General features: G+C 39.1%; 1 protein-coding gene across 3 annotated transcripts; it reads right to left on the minus strand.

Annotated features, from left to right (window-relative positions):
- Positions 1 to 1310: 1310 nt before the first annotated feature.
- Positions 1311 to 14296, minus strand: kdm8 (lysine (K)-specific demethylase 8). Of its 3 annotated transcripts, none has more exons than XM_067570315.1 (8): positions 14160 to 14296; positions 7777 to 8259; positions 6917 to 7089; positions 6010 to 6142; positions 5826 to 5891; positions 1795 to 1944; positions 1601 to 1693; positions 1311 to 1515 (listed from the first exon to the last, which is right to left on the minus strand). In XM_067570315.1, the coding sequence occupies exons 2-8, from the start codon at positions 8233 to 8235 to the stop codon at positions 1351 to 1353; spliced, it is 1239 nt and encodes a 412-aa protein (XP_067426416.1). In that variant the 5' UTR covers positions 8236 to 8259; positions 14160 to 14296; the 3' UTR covers positions 1311 to 1350. The 3 variants fall into 3 exon arrangements, with proteins under 3 accessions (XP_067426416.1, XP_067426415.1, XP_067426414.1); XM_067570314.1 differs by lacking the exon at positions 14160 to 14296 and adding an exon at positions 9464 to 9570; XM_067570313.1 differs by lacking the exon at positions 14160 to 14296 and adding an exon at positions 9436 to 9569.
- Between the last annotated feature and the right edge of the window lie 6977 nt (positions 14297 to 21273).

Here is a 21273-nt window from a genome sequence, read left to right on the forward strand (position 1 = left end):
CAAGTTTTTCGCTTTTTATCTGTAACAATGAGGCTGTCTTATCTGCAGCACTGCCACAGAGATTTTAACAAGAAGCAAATATCAACTACTCAGTATTTAATATGCCTTTATCAGCAAACGTTTATCGAATTCAGAGGCACTTAGAGCCAAAAGTGACTTAAATTTCAGTCAAAAAGCTTTTCTACATATGGAAAGATGTGAAAGAGCTCTTATTTTTGCAGCAAATTGCTTGTTTTAGTCACTTTCTTGTGTTTTAAATTGTTATTACATTGTTAGTTCTGTTCAAATTCCTCACTCATCTTTCATAATTTAGGGGGAAATAAGAGGAAAAAAAACCCAGCCCATTTAATGGCCGTCTCTTGAGCTGTTTTATTAAAAACAATCCCACACTACTCCTCTGCTCCTCCTCAGAAGTTGTCTGCCTTGTGCAGCCTATGATTTCCCAAAACACTACTTAAGCTCACTGTGAATTTAAGCTGAAAAGCAGATCAAATGTATACATCAGACCTGATCTACTTCATGTTGTCACATCCTTGTACATTGCATGGCTCTAATTTGCAGTCTTGATTGAAATGAACGTACAGAATACATGACTGGGTTTGTTAAAGGTCTGAAATCTGAAATGAAGTGCTGCAGTCTTTGTAATCAGGCATTTGTGTTTTTTCTGTTCTAGACAAGAGTTTTACTGTCAGGGTACTTAACCAATGAGACAATTTTAATTTCAAATTCTGTCTGTGCCCAGGGAATTAATTCATTTAATTCATTAATTCTCATCTGTGACCTGCATGATTGCCTCAGACTGTCAGTTTAACCAGAGAGTCATGTTTATAACCATATTTCTGTACCTGTAGCTCACTTGTAGCTTATTAAATTTGAAGGCTTGCCTCATTTCCATGAATTATGGAAATCACACATCTGAGGATATTTGTAGGAATAAGGTTGAGAACACAATTAAAGAAGCCAATTTGAAAAAGAAAAACATATCCTATCAAATTAGATGACTAACAACCCTCCGTAAATTATATGCAGGATGAAATGAACACAAACAGTTTTAACTGCTCATTTGTTTGGTTTTTTTTTTTTCCTTGCTGGTAGCTTTACGCACAATAGATGTTGTTGCAATCATCAACAGCACAATTAAACTAATCATTCAGCAGTGTGTGTTCATTGTTCATGGATCAAAGGTTTGTGTGATCAGCGGTTATCCTAACATTTATGAGAATTAGCCCTGCATTAGTTAAGAACACCAAAAGAGAGTGGTGATTGATTTCTCTCTGCAGCAGTAGCACAAAACAAGCAGAACTCAAATGTTATTCTACCAAAATTGTATTTTTAATTATGGATTTGCAATCATGACCACCAGAAGCTGACAGAGAAGCTGAGTTCTAAGGATCGGATATAATGCCAGTGTTGGACAGGAATAAACAGCATGTCTCCAGGCTGTAACACACACTCGAGATACGGAGCCTTGGCAAACTCCGGGAATTGCACCGTGTCTGGATTCTCAACCTCCACCTGCATGGAAGGAGTCAGAAATTGGAAATACTGCATATATTTGCACTCAACAACATGTACTATCTCTATGGACTGTCAATCCCACCTGACTGGTATTGTGAAGGAGCTGTGATTGATGAGGGTAAAGCTTGTCTGTGTCCTCTGGGGAATATAGGCGAATATATTTGCTTCCCACCACCTGATGTACACATGAGAAAATCCCTTGAGTTAAACAAACAGCAATCACGTGACAGATCTTTGACATTAACTGGATTCATAAAACACTTTTATTGTCGTCACCTGTGCCAGGAAGTTCTGTTGAGGGTCCTGGTGGAGAGGAGACACTGTACCTCCAGGCCCAAACCACGCATTTATAGTAATATCGTCTTCGTCCCCCTCACCAAGACAGCAATAATCAGGGAGGCGAATGTCTTCCTTCAGCTCTGGTATCTGAGGCAAAATCAAATGAACAAAATCAAGGGGGTATACTAATGTCTAATGTCACTGACTAAATGTGTCTGGGAACCCCTAGACTAAACTACTGTAATAAACCATCACAGTAAAATGTTGACTTATTTCTTCTCAAAACATTATTAGTTATGTAATTAATGTCATCTGGAAAAATAGATGGGGATCGATGGGGAATAGATTAGGAGTGTTATTATTTTATGAAAGTTACAGTTAATTTGTATATTGTGTAAAATGAAAATAAATGACTGACAGAGTGCTCCTACCCCCCTGATATCATGTGATATTTTAAATTAGGACCCATGACAAACATGAACTCAATAAATATTTACATCTATTAAAACTGCATAGTTGGAATTGGGTGTTTTTGACTAGGTTCCCACAGGACCCCAATACAGTGGTATTTTTAAAAATCACTAATTAAAACAGAAACAGAGAACAATGATATGAAGTCATTAGGAACAAATTAATTGACAAAGTCATGAAAAATTGGAATGATAGAATAAACCACCTGTGAGATATGACAAAAAGTATACCTCCTAATCCTACTAGTCGGTAGCTCTGCTGTGTGTGCAGCACACACACGGTGGGCTCAGCCCTGCACTTGCTGAACCACAGAGAGCAGAGGAGAGTAGTGAGACCATAAACGACAACAAAATGCAGTAGAGACTCTCACCCTGAGCTGCTGCACACACAGCGGAGCAGAGGAGAGACAGTGAACCAGGTAAAGTACTCGAGTTGATGACAACTATGCTCGTTACATTACTGTAAGTGCAATAAAAGCTTTGTGAATAAAAAGCCAATAAGAGTAATTTATTCATGTAATCTGTGAAAAAGATGGACAGACTCCAAATTATGAAAAATACTGTCATAAAGAGTGTGATCTGTGACACAACAAAATAAAATGGTAGAGCATAGTATGAAACAGATGTTTTTCTATCATCACATGATATATATCCTTATATTGTACAGCCCTATGTGCAATTTTATTATGTACTTCAAAATCATATTTCATTGCACTTAATATCCCTTTGGGACAGTTATTCCTAATAATAACTCTACTACACCTATTATATTTTTATTAATGTTCTTAATTCTTATTCAAAATAACAACTTTGACATTTTGAGAAATAAGACTAGTGTTTTTCACTTCTGTGTATAAAGTGAATGTTGATGGTGGGACGGCCCTTGTGTTTACATTTGGATCACACGTAGAGTCTTTAATGGATAGGTTCACAATTTTTCAAGTCAGTCCTAAAACAATAGTCAGGTGTCCATATGGACATTGAAACAGGTCTTGCTTGCTGTAATCATTCTCCTGTTCATACTGACTATTAGAAGATCCTCCCCAGATGCACTTATAATGTGAGCCATGGGTGACAAAATCCACAGTCCCCATTTTGAGCAAAAAATGTATTCAAAAGTTTATAATATAGATAATATAAGGTCATCTGAGTCAGTCAAATAAAGTAGATATCTTCCATAGTTAGTCTTTTTTGGTAAAAGGTCCGTCTTGCGTCTCGACAGACAGTGTTTTCCTGTTCAGCTGCAGTGGAAGTAGAGTAACAGAGAGGAAAAGAGGAAATTTGGTACTAAAAACACTGCAGCTTTGAAAGATATTGACTTGATTTGACTAATTTGGATGGCTGAAGCTTCATATTAGCTTCTGATACATTTTTAATGCCTTTTTGCACACACGGAAGGATTTTCTCCCCCATCATTAACATTGAAAGTACATTATGAAAGGATCTCTAATAGGCCAGCATGAACAGGAGGAATGATTACAGAAAGAAAAACATGTCAATATTCATTTGGACACCTGACTATTGCTTTACGACAGACGTGAAAAACTGTGAACCTATCCTTTTAATGATTCTCAGGGGATAGAGTGCTTCAACAAGAAACTGAACCAAACTATACAGGACAACCTGTGAGAAGGTCCAGGTGAACTGAATGTAAACATGTGAAAACAACAACAAGAACTGCAGAACTTTTGAACTCTGAGCGTCACAGGGCAATAATTCCACTCTTCTTATGACATTGGCAGGTATTTGCATACTGAAGTATCCAGTTCATTCCGCACCTTTCAACAAGTTACAAACAGCTGAAAAAGTCTTCATCAGAGACAGTGTGACACATGACAATACGACTTAGAAAAAGAATCCGTCAGCCTTTGACCCCAAGGAGTTAGCCATAGAAAATGAGGCTATTGGAATACAGGTCGAGGTGCTGAAGGCTCACCTCCAAGGTGCAGAGCGACACATTATCTGCCAGGAGGAAAAGGCTACCGAGTTCTCCAACAGGCCGGAGACAGAGAGAGGTGGAGCGTTTAACCAGCAACCTCCAGGACAAGGGCAGAAAGAAACTCACTGACTAGCTTCAGAAAGAGAGAGCCACCCATCAAGAAAAACTTGAGGCAGAGATGAAGTCTCATGCTGACAGGGTGAGTGAGGACCAGGAGCTGATCGATAAGCTGAAGGCTGAACCGGGGGCCCTCCGTGAAATGACGGAGCAGCAGGTAAAGGACCTGAAAATAAGACTTGAGGAACAGACCTCCACCAGCCTTGAGCTTGCCACTCAGCTCCAGGGTGAGAAAGAGGCAAGCCAGGCCCTCCAGGCAGAAACTGCCAAACTCAAAGAAGAGCTGGAGGAACGGAAGGACAAGATCCTCATTGCTTTACAGACCGTCAAACTGCTGGTAGAGGAGGAAATCTCTGAGGAGAAGGTTCCAGAGAAAAAAAAAAAAAGAAGAAGAGCTGAGTGTGGAAAAGGATGTGCAAAAAAATAGATACATGTAGAAATAAACTGATTAAGGCCTAATCCACATGTACACAGGTATTTTTGAAAACATAGCTTTTTCTATGGGTTTTGGCCTTCTTTCCACATGTAAACTGCATTTTTCTTCTAGAAAACTCCTTCCAGGGTGAAGATTTTCAGAAACTCAATTTTCAGTGTTGATGTGTAGACAAGGAAAACAGAATTTTTGGCTTGTGGCGTCAGAACGTGTGTCATTATCTCCTTTGTTGACATGAGGCGACATTTCGTGCAATGGCGGATGCGGCAAAAATACTGCTGGTTCTAACCTTGCTAACAGGACTTTTTATATGTTCACACATAAATGTGCAGTTATTCTCCAACTATATTGAGGAACAGAGGCGCTACAGAGGTCACTGCTACATTGCTACATTGCTAGTGGCCTACTGGAAATAGTTTTTTTTCAGGCTTCTGATTGGCCAACATGGCTTTAGTATTAGGGTTATATCACTGCCAGTTGGTTTGACATGCTCTTGACAACGCTTCAATTGCGTTTTTGCATTTTTATTTGGACTGAGATTTTTTTTGATTTTTTTTTTTGAACAAAGAGAAGAAAAACCCCATTTTCAAAAATATCCATGTATGTGTGGACTCGGCCTAAAGCTGATTCCTGAAGAATGAGGATGCAGTGGGCAAAAATCTGGATGTGTGATGATTCCCGTTTGGCCTCGTTCTAATCTATCAAACAGCCCAAAATACCCCACGCCAGCTTTTGGCTTGACAAGATGCCCTTTTTGTAAAGTTCAATCCAGACAATGTATTGACTTCTATGGTAAAATCAGGCCTAAAAAGTCAATACTGTTCAAAGTAATACAGTGTGAGGATGACATCTGGGGAAAAAAAAGGAGAATTCCTTTTCTTTATAGTCCGGAAAATATCAGCTGAATAATCAATTTGTAAACAGAGAAAATTAATAGATGATTATTTCTATAATAATTAAGTCATTTAAAAAGTGAAATCCTCAACAGCTGCAAGTAACAGCAAATACTCCTCTACTCTTCAGTAGCATCCTGAAAATATACATATACAGGTTACCTTCTGAACCATACCTGATCAAAAAGCTGGTGCTGTGCAAGATAACCCACACTTTTCACTCCATCCTTTGAGATTTTGAACTGCAGAGATATATACATTAAAATTTAGTGTTAGAAATCACATAGATGTTTTTTTTTTTTTACCTTTCTTTGTACATGTCAACAATGTAAATAAAAGACTTGATGGCAGTGCACTTACTCTATTTATGATATATCGATCAATGAATTCATTGACCGTAAGCAGAGTTTGTGACCATTCCTCATCTGTGTACCTGGATCCCACCTCCACAGGGACAGTCCGGCAACCAGCAACAGACCTCAAGTATTCTATGCTTTGCAGGAGTGAGAAAATGAATGATTTAAACATTACTGTAATACCAACTCACAAATAAAAACCCTGTTCACTCGGATTCTAGCAATGCTCAAAAAAATGTCATATGTGCACTTTTGGATGTCCTCCTCCACTGTCAAGAGCTGAGAGCCAGATGCCAGGAGCCGTATGTCAGATGTTAGAGTAAATAGTCAGCTGTCAAGAGTCAGCAGTGAGAGGGAGGACAGTGAGGGATATTCTTAAATGGAGAGGCAGTTATATCAGACTCTGTTGTCAGACTTTCAATTTATACTCTTCTCCCCACTTACCCACATTTAAGACTGAAACTTACATTACACGTCATAGTGGCTGGTATCAAACAGATATAAATTGTATGTTACATGCCAGTGGTTCTTCAGTACCGGAGTCGTGCAGGTTTTTTTGTCCTCTCAGCTAGATAAGTGCACTCAGCTGGCATCACAAGTGATTACATGGCTAGACTAAACACAAGTAGGGTTTTAGTGTTTAACCATGTTGCAATATTGTGCTTAAAGACAGAATCTACTATTTTTATATCTAAAAAGTATCTAAATTAAAATTGAATCACTGCATATGATTTTAATTACTTTGGTAGAAAGTTTCAGTGCACTACGTTCACAACATAACAATGAAAATGGTAACCAGATACACAGAAGTGTAAACATCTGTCTGGATGAGGTTATTTTGATGACAATAAGAAGTCATATGATGGCAAACAGCAATCTTTAATTTACAGTAGTACACTTAAAAAACAAACCTCCAGGGATGTTCGTTGAGGGCAGGCCAGTGGTCGATGATCCCTTCTAAAATAACTGGTTTGAGGGGGAGCAAGTAGTTTGTATTGAAGCTCTCCAGTGAAGGACATTTTATCCTGGGAACTGCCAACTCTTCTTTGATCACAGGAACACGCGGGCACTCGATCTTTATTCTCTGTTAACGACACCGAAACAACAACGATTTGTCAATTATTTATTCCAAAGAACTTTTTTAAAGGAAAATAACAAGACAAACAAATGACATATTTGATCATACTTTTTTAGTGTGCAATTCCGCATAGATACTTATGGCGTCCAAATATGTTTGGAGCTTCTTAAGTTAAAGAGAAAAAACCCTGAAAAATCCTATCATTACTCTAAAGTCATCTCAATTTTGATGGCAAGTGTTCTGACATTTCAGTATATGTTGCACTTTATCTTCCATGATGTCTGGCTTGCAATGAAAAAAGTTGAGAGGGAAGAGGGAAGAGGGAAAGAGGGAAAGAGGGAAAACTTCAGAAAGGCTTCTTCCGATATGTCCTCATCAGTCAGTTTGTTGAAAACTTTGCATCATAGAGAATCAAATGGAAAATTTCAAGAACATTTTCATTCATTGCTCCATTGAAACTACAGGGAAAAGTGCCTTTCTGTGATGTTGTATGAGCACAACTTTGATGTTGCACTTGGTGGTTACTTAAATGAAACCAGCAGTACAAATCTTTTACGATAATGAGGGATTTCCTCCCTTTAATTATTGTAACTTTGATAATAACAGTGCTTTAACGATTACTTTTAAGCCTCAGGAATTCGAAGAAATCGATGTTGTTGTCGACAATGTAAGTGTTTTAAAAAGACCACTGACCTTGATGTTTGCATGTTCAGTTTCATCCTCCTCTTTTGTGGCTTTCCTGACTTCGCCCTGCAGAATCTGGACCAGAACTTGAAGTATATTATCCATGACGGCTGCACCCATGAGTAACCCCATGTCACAAGTCCTGACGGCCTGCAGAATTCTTTCCTCTGACGGATCTTCGCGACACAGAGCGGCCACTTTGAACAAGCAGCCATAAGAATAAACACGTCTCCAGTCTTTGTCCACATGCCGCCACGTTCCTGTGTTGAGTTTCTCCCATGAAATATCCAAAATGATCTGAGCGTTGAGCATACGACTGGCGGTTGCAGCGTCACCACTGTAAAGCTGCTGCCTGGACCGTTTCAGCACGTCCACCACGCTTGACTCCACTTTGTCACTGAACTGCAGCGGAAACTGTTCCTCATTAGGAGGCAAAACAGCAGAGATTTTTGACCACAGCATGGCCATTGATGAGAGGGTCTTTTATTTATGCTGTAGAAGAGACACTGAAGGTGAGGTGAGGCGGCACTTGCTTAAACCGAAGCCAAAACGTTGAAACAATCAGCTGAATTTAAATGTGCACTGTTTGTAGACTGACTTTAACAATATACTGTGATTTTCAGAGGCAAAGGCTGTAACTTCATCATGGGTTCACTGATGTGTGATGTGATGTGATGATGAATTTGCTAAAACTGGCCATAGTACCCGTTACAAAAAAAAACCATACACAGGACACCTGCTTTTTCCATCACTGACAGCCTCGCTACTGCAGTAAAACGCTTAATTTCCAAATTGGCAACCAAAAAAAGTAGGTGGGGGCATCCTGAGCCACAACTGCCAGTGTGATACATTTTGTCACATGGTATCTGGACTCCATGTTTGAATGCTATGTGTTGACTGAGGTGATGCCAAACTCATTATATTCTGTGCGGTCAAACAAGCTGAAAGGTTCGCAAAAAACAAAACAAACAGAAACTCCAATTATTTAGGATGTCTGGGGAATCAAAATTTTGCTGTCACCTTTTATGAAGGAGAGTCATTAAAAAACAGTTGGGCAGCGTGAACCTTCTCTAAAAGTGCACCTCATCAATTTTTAATTAGAGCAGAGGGAGGTTTTTTTCTTGAAACCCTTAGAAATTAGACTCTGTGCCAGAAATGACCATAAATTCTGCTCTATGCTCATGTGTGCCCCACTGTTCAATCACAGAATAAGCTGCACTGAACAGACCTGATATCAGCTTTGTTGGTGCAAAGGCTGAATTATAATAACTTTAAAATGTCAATATAATACGACACAAAATGGTCTGCTTAAAGGTGCAACTTGCAGATACTTTTAAGCAAATACCTACTACCTTGTTTTTCACTTTAGTGACAATTAATGTCAGATTCCTGGTCAAGTAAAACATCCTAAGCATCTCCACTGTGTTAAGTTTTCAGGGCTAACAATAACCTCAGCTCTAATGTATCAAACAGCGTGAGAAACATTTTGAATATGATAATTAGTGAAAACAGTCCTTTACATCCAGTTAACGAGTTGTGAAATGTAGCAAAATGTGGAAAATAAAGTAAGAAGTGTAAGCTAAAGGCTAATGTCACCGACACGGAAACCAACACATTTTAAACACAGCTAGGTACAGCTAAATTAAATACTTTTAATGCTATATTTACCTTTAATTACGACATTTAAACTGCTTACCCAAGATTATCTGACTGTGTAATAAAAGAAGTCTGAACTAGAGCTGAAGCTGCAGCAACTCAGCTCCGGTGTGGCTGCAAAAACATACCGGAAGGGAACTAAGACATCAGAAAACATGAGTTCCACATTGTGTTTAACGTTTCCAAAACTGCCCAAAATAGCCTCCCACAAGATTTAAAAATACACGAGCTCGTTCGCATTCAAAATTTAAAGCCCCCCTCCACTCAGAAATGTGTTTTTCTTCTTGTTCTTACTGTTGGATGTTTGAGCTTCACTGTGCAGAGTGATGTATTTGCAGAGTTTGACACTAGAAGGTTGTTTTTACATTCATGTGCTGAAAGTGGAAAAATTCTCTCTGTGCTCATTGAAAATCTGATTTTAAAGCGTGGGCCTCCAACCATAATATGTGACATCTGAACTAGTTTGGAAGCCAATCCTGTCCAATATTCAACTTAAACAAGCGAGATGTGGAAATTGGAAGCCTCCAGTGCACATACACTGAAAATGGACTTTACAGTGAAGTAGGAGACATATTGTGTCCAGAAATAAACTTTAGAGATGAAATAAATTTTTATATCCATAGATTCTGTAATTTTTAATGAGGGAGAAGGAGTAGATGCCATTTTAAAATTTCAAAGTGCTAATTATACTTTTTTGGGGGGGGACAGAAATTCCATATCAGACACACATTATTGTTCTAAGCAGAGTATTTTTATATGTCTTAATACATGTCTGGAGGGGATCTTCAAGCAATTTCAAGAATGTCATCTTTGTTGGGTTTAGTTTATTTATATAGCAGAAACTTTGATCTGCATTCACTCTGTGGCCCAGTAGAGGGTAGTGGTTAACCACACCTGCAATCATAGAGCTTGTCAGCCTACAGGTGAGCATGATGTATAAATATGGGTGTGGTTTCCTTTTTTTTTTTTTTTTTAAACATTCAGACCTGACGGAGATTGATGAAGGACGTTGTTATAAAACTTTTGTGGCTTGAAGTAAGTGTGCAAGTGTTACCCCTTTTTTTCATTGATGCTGTTTTCTGGAAGCCTTGCACCTACGTCGTGATGTGCGTGTAATTCCTCTCCTTCAACCAGTAGAGGATAGCAACATCTGCACATGCTCTAACCTGCACTATATCAGACACAACTGAATGACATTTTGTCAAGTTATTGGAACATACTGGTCTGTACTGGGGACCCTCTGCCCAACACACTCCCCTTAACACACACTGCACCATGTGTCATATGTTGCCAGTATACTCTCCTACACACAGTCCACAAATCTCAGTCAATTAAAACAAAATTGTGCATCTGTGACAGCACAGCCTAATTTACATAAACACAAATAAATTATAGATCTGTCTCAACAGGTGAACAACGGAGTCCAGTGATTATGTGGCATTGAGACAATTCTCCCATCATAATAAATGATGGCACAGTTGTTAGAACACAAACATTTGTTTTTCCCTCTTGTCATTGCTCCTTCTACTCAGAAATGTTTTATGTTAATGCAGATATTCCTAGAAGGCTGACTGATACATATCTGCTCACGCAAAGCTAAAACAATAATTGGGTTTGTCTTTTTGATGTCACACAGAGATATTTGAGTTTTTCGTATTCAGTTGCTTTTTTTTTTTTTTTAGGGGGGGAGCCTGAACAAACATGATAGGAACCCTTCGGCAGGGAAGTCGAGAATCTATAAACACACGACACTATTATCAAATGTCAAACACTCTATGAAATTCAAATAATCTCGGTGCAAACCGTGGAGCTGTTCCTTTATGTAAAGCAGATGGAAACAAGAGAGAGGCAGCCTCACATTTCCAGGAATCATGGGGGATTTTAAAATGTTTCATGCATATCTGTTCATTCTCACTGTGTAAACAGCAGAATTCTTGTGGCTTGATCTGTTGTTCACTTACTTGCATGGAGGTGAGAAATTACTGAGGAGGCCAAAACTACAGCATGGTGGTGGGTTTTTTCCCCTCTCTTTTAAGCTTTTGTTGCTTTTGTGGTAAAGGGACTAAAAGAAAAAAGTTAATTACAAATTTAATGTAAAAGAATAAAGGAAAGGACGCTGAGTGGACAAACATTTCAGAGCTGTTTGATAAGCTGAAAGTTGAAAAGACTTTTAACGATCAATTATAATGAAATCTACAATAGAATCGGTTTCAACTTGCACTGCAGCTAAATAAGCCACTTGATAACATAAGTCCCTGTACAACTGTATTGTAAGATAAGAATACAGAGAGCTGGTCTCAGCTGGTCAAACACACTCTGTTCATTATTGTACAGGATGCTGAGGGAGACAAACCTCGCACCATGATGTGAACGCTGTGTTTGTGTATCTCTGCTTGTGTGAGCGGTGGGGGTGGTCCCAGCAGGAGAAGCCGATGTATTATTCAGATGTGTCTGACTCTTTGGTTGTAAGACGGTGTGGGGCTACACTGAAGGTCAGAGGCCCAGCAATGTTATTCCTCCACCTGCTGTCAGCTCTGACTTCATGCACTGGCTGTCCTCTCAAATCTTCATAGGTAGGGGTCAGTGACCTCTCCCAGGAAGAGGGTGATCGCTCTGTCTGTTCCTCCCAGGACCTCGTTAGTTGTTGTCACTCAGAAACATTTAATTTTAAAATGTTGTGTTTTCTACGGTTTTTAAATTGACATCGATTGTTGAATTGTTAGGTGAGAATTCGTCATCACCCCTTTAAAATTTGGTTATTGCATCCTCACCATCGACACTATTTTGTAAATCAAAGGATTTTCAGTCAGATGAGATACCTCTCTCATGTCTGTATGGTAAAAATCAAGCTACCGCCAGCGGCTGGTTAGCTTAGCTTAGTCTAAAAACTAGAAACAGGGTGAAACAGGTAGCCTGGCTCTATCTAATGGTAACAAAATCCATCTACTAGCACATCTAAAGCTCACCAATTAACATTTTATATTTCATTTATTTACAGCTCAGTAAAATAAAACAATGTAGTGCTCCTGCAACCAGTGAGAACCTTAAAACTGATGATTGCATCCTCGACAATTACACTATTTTGTAAATCAAAGGATTTTGGTGAGTTACTAGAAGGTTTTTGAAAAGGAAGTGGCTATTGGTAAGGATTCCTCTGTATCAATAGTCTGTTTATTGTTGGTATGGAATTAATAAGCATGTGAACTGGTGTGGATTGCGCAAGATCACATGATCAAATTCAAATTGTTTCAAACGTTTTTGCTTGCAGGTGATATGTCAATCTTTTCCATGGTTTGGGTTAGAATGGTTAGGTTTTAGGCACAAAAACTACATAGTTAGGGGTTAAGGTGTTCATGTACGTACCAATAAAACAAACTACTATCGACAGCCTGTAGACTATTCACATGGAATCACGTTCTGTGTCAATAGTCGGTAAATTATTGCACCAGTTCCGTAGATGTAGCCGATGCCTTTCTAAAAACATCAGTCCAGTTGAAAACACAGTTTCACTATACAAGGTCTACTGTATCGCTGTTCTGGAGCTTTTGATCATGTCACGTTATGGAGTTGACCAACTGAGAAAATCTGCATTTTTATACCTTTTTTTTTTCTCTATGAAAAATGTTTTATTACTAAAATCTCTCTGAAATAGATAGTTTATATGTTACTGTTCACTATAATGTGCTATGTGCTTGGTTTGCTTTTGATCAAAAGGGAATTGATTGCGTTTCATGAAAGTTCTCTCCAAGTGGATTTTTGTAATTTCATTTACTTTGAAGTAAACCATTTTAATTTTATGCCTCTACTAATAGGACTCTGTCTTGATGCGTTGTTTGGAATCTCGACTATGCCTGAGTTTGTGCAGTAAACAATTAATTTGGTTTGTATTATCATAATTCCCTTTGAACCTGGGCATGTCTCAGCAGCGCTGTAACAAAAACTTGCAGCCGCACAGGGTTTGCCAGCAGCCAAACGGGGCAGCAGGGCAGCATGGACCGTGACTGTCAGCAGCATATTCCCAGAGGCCTGCAAGGGCTGAACTACTGGGACACCACAGGAGGGATGTAATCACCACCATTATGCTCCAGGTGCTGCTGAAATAAAAGATGGAAACAAGCCTCCGGTGGTGTTGCCATGGATCAGAATCCAATTAAACACTGTTTAGCTCGACACAAACTGCCAGTCGTAGCCTGTTGACTCATGAAATTAATGTATTGTCGTGGCACAAAGAAACTGTTGCAACAGAGAGTGCAGCATGACCTGAGGCAGGACCCATTCAAACCAATGCAGCTTTATTCTTGGGTGATGTAAATTTCATTAGGCAATTGAAGTGTCAGAGAGACAACACAACATTGCATCTGTAATTCCAAAGCCAGCGTTTTTGTCACTACTTTTGAAGGTCATCTGTTTGCTTAAGCTTGCACATAAACACATTTCATGTCAATACCCCCAAATGCAGAGTCACATTTATCCCCGAGGTAATTTATACACACATAAAAACTAGTGGAGGTTAAGGGTTGCTACATTCCTGTGAAACCTGGTAATGGATATTTGGAAATACCCTGAAGAGGTAACAAATGAGAGGTGTAAAGTTAAATGTCCTGTGAAATCATGAGGAGATCTGAAACAAGCTGCCTTTACAGCCTCAGGGAGGTTTCCACAGACAATTATCTTGGGCACACCCAGACCGCAGCTGAGTGTGACTACAGGTCCGCGTCACAGGTCTGCTCACTTACAGATGTTGCTGGTAAGTCAGAGGCAGGGATGACGGCGCCGTCCCCTGGGCCACTGCGAAGACATGGGCTCGCCAGCTTGGCGTACCTCCACAGAGCGGTGTTAGTGCTTGCTCGCTCCAAGCAGGTGTTCAGTTCCAGTGACTTAATGTTGGACGCCAGAGTGCAGGCAGTCCGTCAAAACCACTTTGGATCAAATTAATGCAACCAGGTGTGCCACTGCAGTTGGGGCTCAGGTGACACCTGCTACTTCCCTTTAATTAGAGCTCAAACAGCTGTTTCAGGATAGACAGAGGGGGAAAGGGTCCCTGGGTTAGTTTGCTGCCTCAGCCACTGCTTGATACTGGTCACATTTGATTATTGCTGCAAGCTCTGGGTAATGCTGATACATGCATCAATACTTGGCAGAGGGGATATATATGGCTTCACCCTTTAGTAGTGAATACAAAAGTAATAATGACATTAAATGTGTTTGCCTAGTTGAATAATCCTGTTTTCGACTCTCCCTCCGCGGAATATGGTACTTCTGGCCAAAAAGACTCACTTCTGGCAAATATGACTCACTTGCTAAGCAAGGTGAAGATAAAAGTGGAGGCAGTCTTCACCTCTTTATTCTAGTACTGTGAAGAATCTTCCGGGGGCTGCAGGCTCGGAGGGTAGTTTAGGTAGCTTTGATCTTTCTTGGATGCAGTAATAAGCATAGTGCAGATGAAGAGAGAGGGTATCCATCTTGAAATATGATTTCCCTTTGGTTCTATAACAAGGCTAAAAAGAGGTGGGTGGTCAGCTTCAGGGGCACTGCAGGAAATTCTTAGCTCCTGACAAGGTGCAAGTGTGGAGCTCATGCAACAGTGAGATCTGAACAAAGTGCTATATCTCCAAATTCAGGAGGCCCCTGCAGCTGGGGATCCTGAGAGTCATTACCAAAACTGCCCTCCCCCCCCCCACAGTCTGTAAATCTGCACGTCACCAAAGTGCAGGACCTGTATCTATAAACTTGCTTGAGGGCAAGACAGAACAAATCTGCTTGGTCTCTGCATGCATGTCGTTCTGTACCTCTGAGGGAAAAAATGTATCATACTGGTATGATGATTAATCTTTAACTTCATACATATGCAAATATACAGTATATGCATTTTTAATAATATGCCAACAGTATATGCTCATCCAGGGATTTGAATGCACTTGTGTAATTAAAAGAGATCGTTTTGAACACGTGAAAAGATCTCCTTTTAAACAAATAGAAACTTGAATCTTTATCTCTCCAGCTCTGTCCTGGAACTGATAAAAAGGTCAGTATAACATAAGAAGTTCATTTACCAGCAGAGAGCAGCATTGTGGCAGCAAAGTGCTCGCCCATTCCGGTTTAATAATTTAGTATGCAAAGAGGAAACAGAGATAGTCGCGTATCTCATGCTTTCATTGTTGACACTGTTTTGACTCCAAAAGGCTTTTCATCAGGTCAGATTTATGAGTGACATACCCAACATTACAGAGAGAGGCTGTGAAACAGAGATTAAGACTTCAAAACCATGTGAAAAGAGATAAAATAATTATTAGCTTTGTACACTATACACTAACTCACAAAATTTAGTGTGCATAACACTTACAAATATACAGCAGAATGATTACTTCAAGTAAATAAGCAACTGTGTCAGACCCAGATATAAATAATAAATAACAGAGCTTCTTACTGAAAGAGACATTTCTAACAATAAGTTGAAAGCATTCAATCTTATAATCAAAATGTATCTAAAATATAGCTTTGTGTCTTTTTGTCCTATTGCCATACTTGTTAAATTTAAGATTGTATTGAAATTGTTTATACCTATTACAGTTACATAAAACATGTTTCTCTTGTGTTACACAAAGCTCACAAAGGTGACAGAAGACCAGAAAGAATTGAAAATGAACTTGCCACAAAACCACATAACGGTGTATACACCTGAGTCAAGAATGCCTTTTAGCGGTTTGCGAACAAATAAAAGCTGTGTGGGTGTTTGACCTTGGCACATGTTACAAGCTTCAAACTGGGTCAGCAGTCACCTCTACTTGTGAAGAGGAGTCTATTCTTCATTTGTGCACAAGTTGAAGTCTAATGCTGCGGGTGAATGCATTCACAGAGTTGCGTGTCAGTGTATGGGAAGGTAAATGTTCACACTTGTTTGCAGTGGAGGAAGAAGATGGTTCATTTTCGTGGCACCTGTGACTTGCCACTGTTTCTGTCACAAACAACTGCCTCCGTAAATAAGGAGGGAGAGAGGAAGATTTATCGTGGCAGATTCAGCGCCGGAGTCTTGTTTTTTTGTCCCAACAGTCTTGAGCGGACGTATGCAGAGCCCTGCCAAAATGTCATCGCATTGTATTGATTTAGGAAACCTGGAGAGCTGATTGATGTTTTCAACTCTACAGGTAGAATTTCAACAATGAGCGTCCCTGCATGTGTGACATATAAGGAGAAAGTATTTTAATATTCATCATTATCATTCCAAATCTGTCAAAATCGACATCACTCTCTGTAATTAACTCAAAACTCATTACTTTTTTGAGTTAAGGGAAATGGGAGCCAAAACATGAATAAAGCGGAGCAAAGTAATTCAGTCTTTGCCTCTCCAATGAACAAACACACAGATACATCCCTGAACATGCCCAAAGGCTCTTATCACATCCAGCTGTCAAATGGGTGCTGATCCATCATCCAAGTTCTGTGTTCACATTTTGGCACTTTGACTTTGACCTCCTGTCTGGATAAGTCGAATGTTCAATTTTTGTGCTGGAATTTTTAGTGCAGAATTTCCATAGTAAAAAACATTAAAAAAAAAAAATTCTGTCGGAAATACACATTCACATGAAGTATAAGTGTGTGTCCTGACCTTTTATTGTATTGTACAGTTCAGCAAGGGCAGACACAGGTGGTCATTGCCAGTTTTTCCTGCACTTATTTTACACAGCAGACATTTCCTATTACAGATTTTGCTTCTCTCTTTTGCTCCCCATCAAAAATAAATTGTGATCTATTCCCAAGTCCTGCTACCTAAAAAAACAAAGCTGCATTACTGGTAACCTTGGAAACTGCAGCCTTGTTTGAAATAGCTGTGGCACTGGTCCTTCAAATTTCAGATTATCCAACCATCTACAACTTTCATGTATTTGAAGTTGACATAAAATGTGATAAATCCGCTTAGTCTCATCAGATTTATTAGGATACAAGCTTGGTGAACACAAGAAAGAATTGTATTTAACCATGAATAACAAAGTTCCTCTTCTTATTATTTTGCATATTTGAAAGTGGAATCAATAAAACATCTAAATCAACACTTAGAACACAGAGCTGAACTTGCTAAAGGACTGCTGTCCGCCATGAGCCTCTTAAATTTCTTTTGAAATCAAAACCCAACCAATTCATTAGTTTCCTCTATCTAGTTCAGAGCAGATTGGGGAGATTCGTTCTGCCTTGCCTGTGGGCCTTACTGTTTGTTTCATGATAACATGATTTTATTTTTGACATTGAAATTCTGATATGAGAAGTTAATTTATTTCACAACATTTTAAAGCCATGGATTAAAAAAATCACTCTGAATTCAGTAAGACACTGGTGGTCAAGAGAAAATTTTTCTTTCCAAAAGTGTGACTTTGACCGAATTTGCAGCATAGTAAATAGGATTTAGCAGTTCTGCAGTAATCAATAATGTATTTTATGGACTTAATCTGTGGAAACAGTTCAAATGTGAGTGGGAAGACCCTTTGATTCTCTGTCTGGCCACAGAAAACATTTCAAGTTGCCTTTTTTCCCACTCTTCAAACACTGAGATGAATCTTTCACTTGTAGGATGTGAAAGATTTGGCAGTTCACTAACTCCAGGCAAACTTGGCAAGCCTCACTAGTTTGTGTTTCAGCCTTGAAGAGATGAGAATCTCAAACTCAAGCCTCTCCCCTGCTATGCCCCTCTAATCTTGATGCTAATGCTAAGTAAAACATAGAAACATTGTGATTCATAATGCTAATACTGTAGCAGAGTGTTGCCTGTGTGAAATCATGAAAATAATTCAAGCTGTTCACCTCAAGTCGTTTTTCAATTCTGTCACTGACTCTTCTTCCAGAACAGTGAGAGAGAAAAAAGGTTACATATTGTAGAAAGGGAGAGTTACATTTCTTTTTTGATTATAAAGCAGGTCAGGCAGCAACCCATGGGTCTGAAAAATGAAGCCAACACGGAAGTGTCAAAAACTGCAGTTCCTTGAATGGCCAATTGAGGCTGGCTCCAAAAGTGAGTCAATCCCCACAGACCCCCATGTTAAAATGCCCAACTTTACAGCAGAAATAAAAATGTTTACAGCCTGGTAAAAAAAAAAAGGGTTTGGATCTCCATAGCTAATTTCCCTGTTCATGACAACTGTATGGGAGGTGAAGTTTTATATAACTCAGCAGTTTAAATTTTATTAAGGCTTAAAGTTATGCATAATTAAGGGCGTGGCCGCTTTGAGTGACGGTTCGGTTCTGTCACAGGCAGACGTTGGTTAGGTAACGTAACCATGGTGTAACCCCAGATTCACAGAGTATAGCAGTAGCCGTCGCTATTTCAGAGTGTTTTCAGTTTATGAAGGTTAATTGTAACATTTTGTTCAGTGTTTGCTTGCACTAAAAGACCCTCTAAAGAGTTGGATGGTCAGTATTTTGGGTAAGTACATTTTGTTTTAATGGTTTTAAGCCTGTTTTTCGCTAGCGAAAATTAGCATTAGCATTATCACAGTTAACTGTAGACTGTAAATGCACAGTGCTTATCAACTTAGGCAGAGAGCGTTAAGGTCAGCTCCACCATCGTGTCCAAATATGGTCTGGCTCTGAGATTCAAGATGGCAACACTGAAAATGCAAACTTGAGGTTTCAAAACGGGAGTCCACAAACCAGTGGGTGATGTCACGGTGGCTACGTCCATTATTCTTACAGTCTATGGTTTAGGTGCTATATAAATACTGTGAAAGAATCAAAACGCTCAGTCCATGGAAAAATGCACACAGCCCACATTCAGAAACTGTACCTAAAAAAGGTTTAGATGGACTTCCATAACGGTTGTGATGTCACAATGATACGGTCAGCATTTCCCCTAACCATAACCTTAAAGTGGCAGCCCACCCCTCGAACAGGACCCTCGCCCCTCTTGAAAGAAACAAAATATGTTTATTTATGTTATTTACCTAATTTATGTGTACTCGTTTCATTTCAGCTCAGTGTGAGAGTCTCTACTACGTTTTGCTGTCATTTATGGTCGTGCTAGTTTCTCTCGACCCTCCACACACCCACGGAGCAGAGCAGAGGAGAAAGAGACAGCGGAGGAAACGCTGTGCAGTTGTTGGATGTCAGAGAGCAAATTTGTCATTGCGCAGCCTTCAAAAGTTGGATAACATTATCCTCAGCAGTGGCCATTGCAATTTACAGATGAGTTTTACAATGAGCCTTGGTTTTTCCTAGCTACAGTAGGCTATAATCCGTTACCTCTGGTTGGCCTGTGTGTGTGTCACTCAGAAAACAGCCAGCTATTCAGAAGAGAGGGGCAATGCGCAGACACAAAACAGACTGTTTCAGGCTGAGTGAGACAGAGGGGCTGAATCCATGGCTTGTACAGCTGTAACTAGGTGCTTTTTGACCATAAAAGCATGCAAAGGTTTGTAAATAGACCCCAAAAATGAAATATTAAACTGGGAAAGGGGCACTATGGCCTCTTTTTAAGTTTATATTACAGACTATTTCTTTGAATTGCTGTGATAGGAAGATGAAACATGCCTCCACTGTATTCTGCTTGAATCAAAGGTCATTTGGTAATTATTCAGACATGAAACATTAGCATGTGTGGTCACTGTAATCATCATTACTACCTCCATCACCAGCATTATCACGCTAAATTAAATATAACTTTATAATCAGCACAATGTAAAAGCCACAAACCCAACAATAAATGAATGAACTGCAGAGACACACAACCCCCATCCCCAAAAAACATGAAATGAAACTAGTGATATAAATTCTGTATATACATACATATATAACTAACCAACAAAAATGATAAACTGCAATATAAACACATATCCCCTTGAGGATATGTTAAAAAAAAAAAAAAAAAAAAGACCCCACACAGGTTCCGCCTATAATTTTAGCACCAAGTTGCTATTAGGAATCACCCTGAAATACCAGTATGCAATAATATGTTTTTATTTGAATTCCCCTGAGACACTCACAAAATTAAATTTGGACATCCTCCAGCCCTGCTTGATTTGAGCTGGAAGTGATGAGTTCAACTCTAGGAGAAAACATAAACAGAAGAAGCTGGCTTCTTGGAAGAAGAATGATGCAGATTTCACAGATGGTGAAAACAGAAAGCTCATCTACATTATAAGATTTCTCCTCTCAGGGTCTTAAAGTCCTCCTCCACTCAAAATTATGTTTTTCTTCTTGTTCCTACAGTTGGATGTTTTAGCTTCACTATGAGAATGATGTATGTGAAGAGTTTGACCCTTAAAGGCTGTTTTTACATTCATCTGTTTAACACTAGAGATGCCAGAAGTCGCTATAAAACTGCCAACCGGTAAAATTTACCTGTGCGCCTGGTTACCACAATTCCAATACTTAAAATTACACTCTGTCATTGCATTTAGGCACTGTCTTCACAAAGGAATGTCTAAAGTCACAATATGAGTTTGTTCAATCATCACATGTGTTTTGGTCCTGTTGTTTTATAATCTCTTTAAGAACACTTATCTCTTTGCATGGCTGTCAGTATAAATCAGTCTAAAATGACACTGAAAATGGGTATTAGAAGGAAATATTTGCATATTTGGGTGGTGTGATATTATTATACAACGGCATTCATCACATAATGAGATACACATTTAAATTACCAAAGTAGAATAAATACCCCAAATTGACAATTATGGGCCATAATTGATTTAATGTCGCAACAACATTGACATGACAAAGTCAAGCGCACAATTTCACCTGATCAATTATTAATTTAGACATTTCAACATTGTGTGAATAAGAGAACATCACCAAGACATTTGTGTTGTAACACTCTTATTAATATAAAACATAACCTCATCTGGCACCACCTCCTTTTTGGTT

This window comes from Thunnus thynnus, chromosome 17 (assembly GCF_963924715.1).
Source record: "Thunnus thynnus chromosome 17, fThuThy2.1, whole genome shotgun sequence".
NCBI classification, from domain to species: Eukaryota; Metazoa; Chordata; class Actinopteri; order Scombriformes; family Scombridae; genus Thunnus; species Thunnus thynnus.